The sequence below is a fragment of the Drosophila kikkawai genome, chromosome 3L (genome assembly GCF_030179895.1).
Source record: "Drosophila kikkawai strain 14028-0561.14 chromosome 3L, DkikHiC1v2, whole genome shotgun sequence".
NCBI classification, from domain to species: Eukaryota; Metazoa; Arthropoda; class Insecta; order Diptera; family Drosophilidae; genus Drosophila; species Drosophila kikkawai.
In genome coordinates, this window is record NC_091730.1 from 15145049 (window position 1) to 15156145 (window position 11097).

An 11097-nucleotide genomic window follows, 5' to 3' on the forward strand; every position below is an offset into this window, starting at 1 on the left:
ATGGTTTAGGTTTAGGTTTAGGTTTAGGGCCATGCCAAAGAGGAACTGAGATAAAAATGGCGTGCGTCGCATGGAACATGAACCAAAATGGCACCCACAAGAGCTTCCGGCAGACGTCCGCTTTAACAACTCTTTTACCCACACACACGCACGTATCCTCTACATACATACATATATCCTTGTTTATATATAAACATTTATATGTATATATAGGAACACATCTGAAAACGCCCTGCACATTAGCAACGTTCTCAGGGAAGGGACGGGCGGCTTTTTGTGCGAGGAGGCGGCAGCGCTTTTGTCATAAACCCATTAAAAGTCAAGGACAAAATTCATGTTGCATGTTGCACACACATATGCCCTCATAAGCACACATACATAAATACATCACAGAGCGGAAAAGAACAGGCAGCGCCAACAAAGTAGCTTTAATTAATGAAACTCATTAAAGGGATGCCAGGCAGCGTTGGCACAAAGCAGCCTAGCTGAGTAGCTCTGCAAAAGGCCAAAGGCGGACCAAGAGCAGGACCAGGACGAAGACCAAAACCGAGAGCCGAGACAGAATTGCCCGCTTTGACCTGCCACAATGCGTTGGGCCATACATTAGCCACGCTGGCGCTGGCGCTGACTTGGCCTCCGCCATTGAATAAAATAATCAGCAGCCGCCTTAGCTTTAGCCTTAGCCAGCTGCCTGCCTGCCTGCCTGTTAGCCGATGTTGGCCCAGAGACGAGCAGGACATCCGATTCGGGGACATCCTTTCCCGAAGAGCGGCCGAAATATTGCCAGGACACGAGAGAGAAACGCTCGCGAGAGTTAACTTTACTGATGAGCTTTACTGAGAGCATAAGACTGGGGAAATTTGTGGTGAAATTTCTGCCGGGACTCCGAAAAGTCCTTTGAGGTGGAGAAATTGGGCAAGCAGTGCCAAAAAGCAGTGAAAGGGCAAGCAGTAAAGTAAATCAATTATCCTTTCAGGCAGTTGAGCGAAAAAGGATACAAGCAGGCGCAATCAGTGAACCTTTTTGAAAGTAGTTGAGTCAATCAATTATCCTTTCAAGCAGTTGACCGAAAAAGGATACAGGCTGACGCAAGCAACAACAAAAACTTGAATAGCTTAATTAAAGGCATTTTTCTCCAAGCGACCATATTTCGCCTTTTTCGCTATCGTTAAAATCTAAAATATAATAAACTCCCATGTGGGTACAGATCTAGAATGCTTTAAAATAAACCGTGTAGCGTCACTCATTTTGATATTATAGTCTTCGTTTTAACCGTTTCTATTACGAATATAGAACAGCAAGTAGTAGAAACTGCTTCTAATACAAGATACTTCTATGTATACATGTAACATTTTATAATAACATTTATAATGGTTCTTATACGTGTATATAACAGAAAGTTGTAGACTCTAATATTTTAAATTTGTTAGCATATTTTTGCTCTTTTTATAAGAAGCTTCTTATACGACTAAAGAGAATTAAGCAGTGATTCTTATATGGGTGTATAACAGAAAGTAGTATACTCTGCTCTTTGTTTTTGCACTGTTTTGTATAAGAATCTTCTTATACCACTAAAACAATAAAGCAGTGATTTTTATATGGGTATATAAGTAGTATACTCTGCTTCTTGTTTGTATAGTGAATTATGCATAGAAGTTTTTAGCTATAAAATGTCTTATACCCTCAAAAAATAAACCGTGTAGATGGCGTCACTAGAATTTATACCTATTCGGTAACCCCCGTACTTCATACTACCACCACCACAATCAAGAGCTCTCTTTACCGCTCTGTTAGCACACCTGTAAGAGCTCTCGCTCTCCGCTCTCTACAGGACATGCGCCGTCTCTCTAGCTCTCTGCACAGGACTAGGACAACTCCCCCTCCACCATTTCCCACACGCCGTGTTGCCAGTTTAGCTTGATTTAAACACAACCTGGGATATTTAATAGTAGGAAGTCTTAAAATTTATGTTATATATACGATAAGAAGCTATACAAATTTAAATATCAAAGAAAATTATAAAATCATTGAATTAGTAACCTATTTATTTTATTCGAAACTTTCAAAAACATGAAAATGTATGTTTGCTCGATATTTAAACATTTTTTTTTCATCATTAGCTTATTTTTTTCTCAGAATCTAGTCAGCACTGTTCTGTGCAGAGCAAGCAACAGCTTTGTAGTGGCTTCTCTTCGAGCTCCCCCCACTTAATGCCTGCCTGCCACTCGTAAGGCAGGTCCACATCCTGGCCCATCCTGTGGCAGGCCCGGCACCTGCTGCATCTCCAAAACAAAGGCCATTTATTTAGAATGGCACCGCAAAGCGGAAGCGCCGAGAAAATAGACACAACACCGCAGGAAACATGAAGGGGGAGGGTTTCGGATGGGAATTGGTGGTTGCCGGGGCGGCCTCCTGGTTGCCACAACAACTACATAGGGCCACAACACAATGAAAAATTAACACATTTTCAATTGAAAATTGTTGATTAAGAGGGAACATTTACGATTTAAAGAGATTAATAAAAAATATAGATAAAAGAAATAATAAAATGCAGTTAAAATACCTGCGAACGTTGCTGGAGGGTCAGGTGAGCTAAAAAGAAAAGGTTAATTAGGCCTTAGGCTTGAAAATATCCTGAAATCCACATTTCCTATTCTTGTGAAATTTGTTTTGTTTGACAAAACCCTATGAAACCCTAAACAAAATGATGTTTAGGAGCAAATCCAACGCATTGCTGGCCTGGCTTGGTCACCCAACCAACAGAAGTTGGCCATAGCCACCGCCGATCGGCACATCCTGCTGTACGATGATGCCGGCGAAAGGCGAGACAAGTTCAGCACAAAGCCTGCGAATCCTGCAAACGGCAAGAACTCGTATGTTATACGTGGCCTGGCCTTCAGTCCGGACTCCACCCGGCTGGCGGTGGGTCAGAGTGATAGCATTGTGTATGTTTACAAGCTGGGCGAGTCCTGGAACGACAAGAAAGTGATCTGTAATAAGTTTCCACAGGCCAGTGCGGTCACTGCCCTAATATGGCTCACCTCGGGAGCCATAATAGCAGGTGAATTAATTTTATTAAGTTAGTTTTTAAATGAATAATTAATTATTAAATCTAAGGACTCGAGGATGGCAAGATACGCGCCTTGCACAGCAAAAGCAACAAGTCGCAGAGCCTGTATGGCGGCGATAGCATCTGCATCTCCCTGGCCGCCAACACTAAGGGCACTGGCTTCCTCAGTGGCCACAATGATGGCACCATTATCCGGTACTTTATGACGGACGAAGCCACCGAACCCCTGGGCCGAGTGGTACAGCATCCGGTTCCGCCCTTTGCCCTGGCCTGGCCGCAGGGAGGATTCTGCGCCGGCGGCTGCGATCAGCGAATCATCTTCTACGACAGCATGGTTAGATGTCTTGCTGGGTTTTACCTTCAGAAATAATCAATATATTACTAATAATAGGGCCGCCAGCTGCGCACCTTTGATCATTCCCGAACCGAGGGCGAGCGGGAGTTCACGGTAGCCGCCTGTAGTCCCAATGGTCAGGCAGTGGCCTTCGGCAGCTTCGACCGCATCCGCATCTTTGCCTGGAGTCCGCGCCAGGGAGCCTGGAGTGAGAGCGCCAGCAAGGAAGTGGCCTGCCTGTATACCCTCAGCTCGCTTTTGTGGCGTCGAGATGGTGCCCGCCTGGCTTTAGGCTCTGTCAGCGGGGCAGTGCTCCTCTTTGAGTCTGTGCTGCGACGCACCGTGTGGCAGGATAAGTTTGAGTTGATCTTCGTGGCGCCCAGTCAACTCTTGGTGCGTTCCCTAACAGAGCCCTCGCAACAGCTGACCATCGAGTCGCAACTGGGCCTGGAGATTGATGATGTGAGGATAATGGGAAGGGATAATTACCTGGTGGCCCGCACAGAGGAATCTCTAATACTGTGCGATCTGACCCGCAATCTGAGCAGCGAAGTGCCCTGGACAGCCTCTGGTCACCACGAACGCTTCTACTTTGAGAATCCCAACGTGTGTTTGGTCTTCAATGTCGGCGAACTAAGCCTGGTGGAGTACGGAGACAATGCCATTCTGGGATCTGTCCGGACAGAGTTTGTGAATCCCCATGTGATCTCCGTGCGACTCAACGAGCGAGGAAACGGACGGGAGAACAAGAAGCTGGCCTTTCTCCTGGATGCCAAGACCATTTGCGTGGTGGACCTGGTGAGTCGCTTGACCAGTGGCCAGATCAACCACGAGACCAAGATCGATTGGCTGGAATTGAGCGAGACGGCCCACAAGCTTCTGTTTCGGGACAAGAAGCTGCGCCTTATTCTGGTCGATAATTACACAGGGAAAAAGCAGAGCCTGTTGAGCAATATATCCTTCGTCCAGTGGGTGCCCCAAAGCGATGTTGTGGTGGCCCAGAGTAACGCCAACCTGGCCATTTGGTACAACATTGATCTCCCCGAGCATGTGACCCTGCAGAGCGTCCGTGGTGAGGCCATCGAGGTGCTGCGCGAGAATGTAAGTAAAGAGAATAAGGAGTAAAAATTCCGGTTTATACCTGACACCTGGATTTCTTTCAGGGTCGCACTGTAGTCCGTTCCCAGGACGGACCAAGTGAGCACAGCTACCAGCTGGACGAGGGTCTGGTGGAGTTTGGAACCGCTGTCAATGACAGTGACTTCGGACGAGCTGTCCACTTTCTGGAATCCCTGGGAGACAAACCCGCTGCCAAGGCCATGTGGCACAATCTGGCTATCATATCGCTGGAGGATGGCAACCTGCGCGTGGCTCAGCGTTGTTACGCCGCCTTGGGCAACGTCTCCAAGGCCTATTACCTGGCTGGGATGATCCAGGAGGCAGACGAGTTCGAGGAGTCCACTGGATCACCAGGTATTCTCTGTCCTAAGGTTCGCGCCAAGATGGCTCTCCTAGGCTCCGATCTGCGCACGGCTGAACGGATCTACCTTGAGCAGGGTGACATCGAAGCTGCTCTGCAGATGTACCAGCAACTGGGCATGTGGGACGAAGCCGTGGCTTTGGCGGAGAGGCGAGGCTATGCCAGGATCTCGGAGCTGAAGCAGCAGCACATGGACTATCTCCTGAGCAGCGAGCAGCAGGAGAAGGCTGGCCAAGTGCTCGAGGAGCAGGGTGAACTCCAGCAGGCCATGTCGCTGTTCCTGAAGGCCAACAAACCGGCAAGAGCTGCTCGTTTAGCCCTAAAGACGCCGCACATCCTGCAGGATGAGCAGGTGATGCTTCAAGTTACCGAGGGACTGGTTCACTGCGAGCTCTACGAACTGGCCGGGGACATAGCCCATCGTTTGTCACGTCCAGAGGCAGCCTTGGCTCTCTACCGCAAGGGAGGAGCCTATGCCCGAGCCCTGGAACTGGGACGTGTGGTGGCCCCACAGGAGGTGACTTCTCTGGAGGAGGAGTGGGGCGACTGGCTGGTGAGCCGCAAGCAGCTGGACGCCTCCATCAACCACTACATAGAGGCGGGCGCCACCCAGAAAGCTCTGGAGGCTGCCGTGGGTGCCAAGCAATGGCGAAAGGCTGTCCAAATAGCCAAGGTTCTGGACGAACCGGAGCTCATTCAACGCTATGCCGTAGACCTAGCCAAGCACCTGGCCTTTGCCGGAGATCTGGATGGAGCGGAGGACATGCTGGTGCGAGCCAATCTTCACAAAGAAGCCATTGAGCTACTGAACCGCCACGGCAAGTGGGAGCGGGCCTATGTAATCGGTGAGAAGTATCTAAAGTCGGAGCAGTTGCGGGAGCTCTTTGTCCAGCTGGCCATCACCCTGGAGGAGCAGGGCAAGTACAGGGACGCTGAGAAGGTCCTTATTGCGGTCAACGAACCGGATCTGGCCATAGCCATGTACAAGCGGCGGGAGCTCTACGACTCCATGATCCGGCTGGTGGAACGCCACCACAAGGATCTGCTGGACAGCACCCATCTCCATCTGGCGCGACAGCTAGAGTCGCGCGGCAAGCTCAAGAACGCAGAGATGCACTTTGTGGCCTCCGGGGACTGGAAATCTGCTGTGCACATGTACTGTTCCTCGGGCCGCTGGGAGGATGGCTATCGCGTGGCCAAGCAGAAGGGAACCGAGGGAGCCAGCCAGCAGGTGGCCTACATGTGGGCCAAGTCCATGCCCACGGAGAGCGCCGTCCGGCTGCTGAGCAAGCTGGGTCTCCTGGACACAGCCGTGGGCTTTGCCTGCGACTCGGGACAGTTTGAGTTCGCCATGGAGCTGTGTCGCTTTGCGGGCAGACCCACAGATGAGGTTCACCTGAAGATAGCCATGTCTTTGGAGGATGAGGGTAAGTTTGAGGCGGCGGAAGCAGAGTTCCTGAAAGCCCACAAGCCGAGGGAGGCCATATTGATGTACCAACATGCCGGGGACTGGCAGGCGGCCCTCAATGTGGCCGAAATGCATCTGCCGGATGCAGTTGGTGAGGTGCTGATAGGGCAGGCTGCATCTGCCTTGGAGACTCGTAACTACAAGGACTATGAGGCGCTCCTTTTGCGAGCACAGAGGCCCGACTTGATTGTGGAGCACTATAAGCAGGAATCTCTGTACGAAGATGCTCTCCGCATCGCCGAGGAGCATTATCCGGCGGCCTTGAATGACTTGAGGCGCCTGCAGGCCCAGCTCCAAAGAGGAGCTCAGGCTCAGGCGCAGTCCGTTGAGGATTCCGCCTCCATTTCACGTGCCTACCTGCAAAAGGCCGCCGAGTTTGCCAAGAAGGAGCAGTTCCGCAAGGCAGCCGAGTGCCTCATGCAAATTGATTCGTCCAATGCCGAGGATGCGGCCACCTTGGAGCGAGCTCTTCTCAGAGCCGCCGAGATATGCAATCAGTTCCTGGAGGGTCAGGATGCCCAGGAGTTGGCCCAGTCCCTGGGACCCCGTTTGCTGGCCATCAAGCAGATTGGACCGGCGGCACAGCTTTACCTGGCCGCGGATATGCCCAAGCAGGCGGTGGATGTGTTCATCAAGACGGAGCAGTGGAGCAAGGCCCGCCGGTTGGCCAAGGAAATCGATCCCGATCTTCAGCTGCTGGCCTACGTGGAGCAGCAGCAAAAGTCGTGCCTGAAGCACGAGGGCAACATCGAGCAGCTGGCGGACATAGACATAGTTTCCGCTCTAGATCTTCTGGCGGAGCAGGGTCAGTGGCAGCGTTGCCTAGAGAAGGCCAAGCAGCTGAATCCCGCCGTGCTGCAAAAGTATGTGGCGGTTTACGCTGCCCAACTCATTCGCGAGGGAAGCTCCAGCACTGCCTTGGGGCTGTACTTGAGCTATGGAGCTCCTCCCATTGAGGCCCACTTTAATATCTACACCAGAATCGCTCTGGATTGCCTGGCTCTCAGAGAGGAGCAGTCGAAGGGAGGTACTCTGTGGCGTCAGCTGAGGGACTTTCTTTTCCGGCTGCTGCAGTCTCTTAAGGCTTCACCGGAACAGGCTCAATCCCCATTTACAAGCAGCCTGGAGCAGTTCCTATTGATTTCCCATTACTATGCCACCCGGGCTGTGTGTAAGGAGGTGCAGTCCCTCCAGCCGGTGGCTCTGCGCTTATCGCTGGCCCTCCTTAGGCACACGGATCTCCTTCCGGTGGACAAGGGTTTCTACGAAGCTGGGATGGATCTCCGCCAGGCAGGTCGCGAGTCGGAGGCCTTTGTCATGTTGAATCACTACCTGGATGTGTGCGAGGCCATCGAAGAGGGCTCTGGCCAGTTGGTGGATCATTCCGATCTGGCTAGCACTGATTTTCCCAGCTCCGTGCCCTTGCCCGAGGACATACACCTGAAGAACGATCCGCAGTTGCACGAAGAGGTGCGCGAATGGGTGCTTGCAGTGAGCATGGATCAGCAGGTGGACCAGCAGTTGCCCACCGATGATCGTGGTTTGTACGAGTCCAGCTTGGGTTCCAATGACTTGCCCTGCATGCTGAGTGGTTTCCCTGTTCTGGGTCGCCACCCAGTCACCTTTCAGGGGTCGAGCAATCAAGTGAATCGCGATGTTTGGAGCAAGTTCTCGGTGGCCGTGAAAATGTCGCCAGGCAGTGGCGTGGCAGACATAATATCCTTCACCGAAAAATGGCAGGGAGCTGCCAACTACGTGATGCACTAACTCTACTCTAGATTGGATTCTGTATTCAGTTTTTGCTTGCAATTATATGCTCTATTTAACCGTCATTAGTGTGTGTTTTAAAGGGGATTACAATCAGTGGATGCGGGCTTAGGACATGGTGCTCGTACGGGGGACAATTGCAAATATATATATAATAGTATAAACGCTAGGGTTGACTTTAAGTGGTTTCTTTTTCAGTTGTGGTTATCAGTGCAGGGCATTGAAGAGATCGCCAGCGGAGGGCAGGGGCGCCAGTCCACCGGTCACATCCGGCAATTGGGTCAGATCGGGCAGGTTAGAGAGATGGTCGTGTATCTCCTTCTGCAGGCCCAGCATCTTGGCCAGTTTCTTCTTGTGTTCCTGCAAGGTAAACAAGTAATTAAATTTATATTTAATTTTTAGGTTTTTAATTAACAAAATCAATAACTAAATAACTAATAACAAACAGGCAAGGTAAGGAAGAAGTTAGAGAAAGTAATTCTTCTCTATGACAGATAGGGAAGGGTCTTAGGACAGTTTATTGGGGGAATATACATGTAAACCAAAATTTTAACAAATAGTTTATTATTTATGGAATATACTGTGTTTTACTATCCAATCCCCAATGGGAAGTGCCTCAAATCAACTATTTAAGCAAGGCATACGAGTGTTAACGTTAAAAACTTTATACTGCTTTCTCTCTACTTTTAATTTTTGCGTTTTTACCGATGTTAGGGAACACGATTCACAAAAAACTATGCCACATATCGGAGTGAATCAAAAACTATTATTATCAGCATGAAATTATCTTCTATTTTAACGTAAATTTTGTTAAAAGGAACTATGAAGAAAAACCTGACTTTCGGAAAATTGAAATATTTGTTAAAAAATGAATTAATTTTATTTTGTTTTCATTTATTTTGGTTTTTTTAGGTTCAAATAGAAGATAAACGTATAATAAATACAACAAAGATTTGGTTATTGGATTACCGATACGAATTACCAGCTTTAAAACTCAAATATCGAGGCACTGTGGCGTATATTACATTTTGTAAAATATTATTTATAAATTTGTAAATCATATCTTAACCCACTTTTACCTGTCTTCAAGGTTTCACAATGATTACTAGACTATTTCCTAAAGAAAAGATTGACGAAAACTGACAAAACTTAGACGTTTACATGTATAGCCCCTCCTAAGTTACAACCCCATATAAATGCCCTGCTAAACGTACATCGAGGCGTTGCTCTGCCTGGGACAGCAGCTCCTTTTGCTCTGCCTGAAAGTCACGCAGCATGGTGGCCAGTTTGGTGCGCTCCTCCATTTCGGCCGCCAGACGAGCATTGTAATCATTGAGCAGGTCCACAGCTTCGTTGACCTGCAAGGGGAAAGGTTTATACAGATTGCAGATATAAAGTTTATTATTTATCCCACGCACCTGCAGGGCCAAGGCCTTGGCCTTGTCCTTGTCCTCCAATTTGCTGATGCAGCTAATCTCTGATATTTCCTGGGGCAGCTTGGCAATCCGTTCACGAACCACCGCATCGCTGGAGGCGGAGTTCTCGATACTGGTTAGCGCCTTGATTAGCTCCTCGGGCTCTGGTGGTTCACCCAGTGGCAGGTAAGGCGGGGTGTGGCCATTTTCTGGCTGCTCTGCAACAATGTTCTCCTCCGCTGCCGCTGTTGCAGCATGATTGGAGGAGCTGGCACTGCTGCTGTGGTGATGATGCCGCTGACGCTTTGACTTGGAGTGACGATCCTCGTGCTTACGCTTCTCCCGTCGCTCCGATTTCTCCTCCCTCTTTGAATCCTTGGTCTCCGTCTTGTTCGATTCGCCATTGGACTTGCCACCATTGCTGCTACCTTCCCGATTGAGACGCGACCGCCAATCGGCTATAACCTTGGGATCGTAGACACCCCGCTCTAGCCAGATGTTGAGGATGCGGCCCAAGCTACCGAGCAGCTTATCCGTGCTGCACTTTTCGCCTATGTGGGAGAAGACTTTCGCCAGGACATGGCTAAACTCCTTGCCGTACTCTGGCCCCTTCTTCTTGCTGTTCTGGATGACATCGTTGGCCAGGTACATGAACGTCAGCTTCTTCATGGGCTCCGACACTAAGTAAGGGGTGGAAGGGGAGGTGACTTGCTATGTAACCGGTGCAGGAAACTCCACAGATATTCAGTACGTACCGTTTTCCAGCTCCCGCTGCCAGGTCTTCACAATCGCCGCACTATGCTTGCGGTGGTGAATCAGCCACAAGGACAGCGTCTGGATACTCTGCTGGCTGCTGTTCAGCTCGGCCAGCTTCTTTAGGAGCGCCGACTCTGTGAACGCGGACATGGCTGCTCTAGTTGCTTCCGCTGCAGGGTATTACGGTGTGTTGATAACACGAATTGAAGTGAAGTCTTCTAGTCACTTCCTGCTCCCCGATATCCTGTGGCCAGTCTCATATAATAACTTTTAAAAATTCTCGTCGATCCGGCCCAGATTTTTGTCAACAGTGTGACCTAGAACTGGCAAAACTTCGATAGCGCGCCGATTGGAAAATCGCACTGTTCCCAACTATCGCTGCCGTTTGTCACGAAGAAAATAACTAATCGATATTTTTAAACATATATTTTAGAAGCATTATAAAGAAGACTTTATTAAATTGTTCATAAAATGTTGAAGAGACAAACACATGTCTTGAAACGTTAGCTTAATTTAAAATATCATCGATAGAAGAATCGTTTGTTTTAGGACTCTGGGTTCAAGACATAGATAAAATGGTGCAAAACATTGCTTAAAAATTCCTGTTACATGTATACAGTTTGACAGTTTCAGTTTTACATTCCCAACTTTACATATTTTATACATTTACCGATCGCTTCTATGGCAGCTATATGATATAGTTGTCCGATTTTTATAAAATTTATATATATTATTCTAGAATAATAAAAAAAGCTAATATCTGAGAGTAGATAAGCATACTTTGAAAAACAACGAAGCTATAATTTT

General features: G+C 48.8%; 2 protein-coding genes across 2 annotated transcripts; one reads left to right on the forward strand and one right to left on the reverse strand.

The window, feature by feature from the left end:
• Window positions 1-2548: 2548 nt before the first annotated feature.
• Oseg2 (intraflagellar transport protein Oseg2) lies at window positions 2549-8131 on the forward strand. The gene is made up of 5 exons (XM_017167304.2): window positions 2549-2587; window positions 2716-3061; window positions 3118-3404; window positions 3462-4505; window positions 4568-8131. Exons 1-5 carry the CDS (start codon window positions 2549-2551, stop codon window positions 8117-8119), a joined length of 5268 nt encoding a protein of 1755 aa, XP_017022793.1. The 3' UTR covers window positions 8120-8131.
• Window positions 8132-8182: 51 nt separating this feature from the next.
• LOC108075040 (regulation of nuclear pre-mRNA domain-containing protein 1B) lies at window positions 8183-10622 on the reverse strand. Its single transcript, XM_017167307.2, has 4 exons — window positions 10290-10622; window positions 9538-10214; window positions 9334-9477; window positions 8183-8479 (listed from the first exon to the last, which is right to left on the reverse strand). Exons 1-4 carry the CDS (start codon window positions 10438-10440, stop codon window positions 8327-8329), a joined length of 1125 nt encoding a protein of 374 aa, XP_017022796.1. The 5' UTR covers window positions 10441-10622; the 3' UTR covers window positions 8183-8326.
• Between the last annotated feature and the right edge of the window lie 475 nt (window positions 10623-11097).

What these genes read in the sequence shown, in the direction of transcription:
- Oseg2 (XM_017167304.2), top strand. Translation starts at nt 2,549, where the DNA reads ATGCAGTTAAAATACCTGCGAACGTTGCTGGAGGGTCAG. An exon ending in GAACGTTGCTGGAGGGTCAG is followed by an intron (nt 2,588 to 2,715) that starts GTGAGCTAAAAA and finishes AATGATGTTTAG; the next exon opens with GAGCAAATCCAACGCATTGC. An exon ending in CTCGGGAGCCATAATAGCAG is followed by an intron (nt 3,062 to 3,117) that starts GTGAATTAATTT and finishes ATTAAATCTAAG; the next exon opens with GACTCGAGGATGGCAAGATA.
- LOC108075040 (XM_017167307.2), bottom strand. Translation starts at nt 10,440, where the DNA reads ATGTCCGCGTTCACAGAGTCGGCGCTCCTAAAGAAGCTGGCCGAGCTG. An exon ending in GCAGCGGGAGCTGGAAAACG is followed by an intron (nt 10,215 to 10,289) that starts GTACGTACTGAA and finishes CCCCTTACTTAG; the next exon opens with TGTCGGAGCCCATGAAGAAG. An exon ending in CCAAGGCCTTGGCCCTGCAG is followed by an intron (nt 9,478 to 9,537) that starts GTGCGTGGGATA and finishes TTCCCCTTGCAG; the next exon opens with GTCAACGAAGCTGTGGACCT.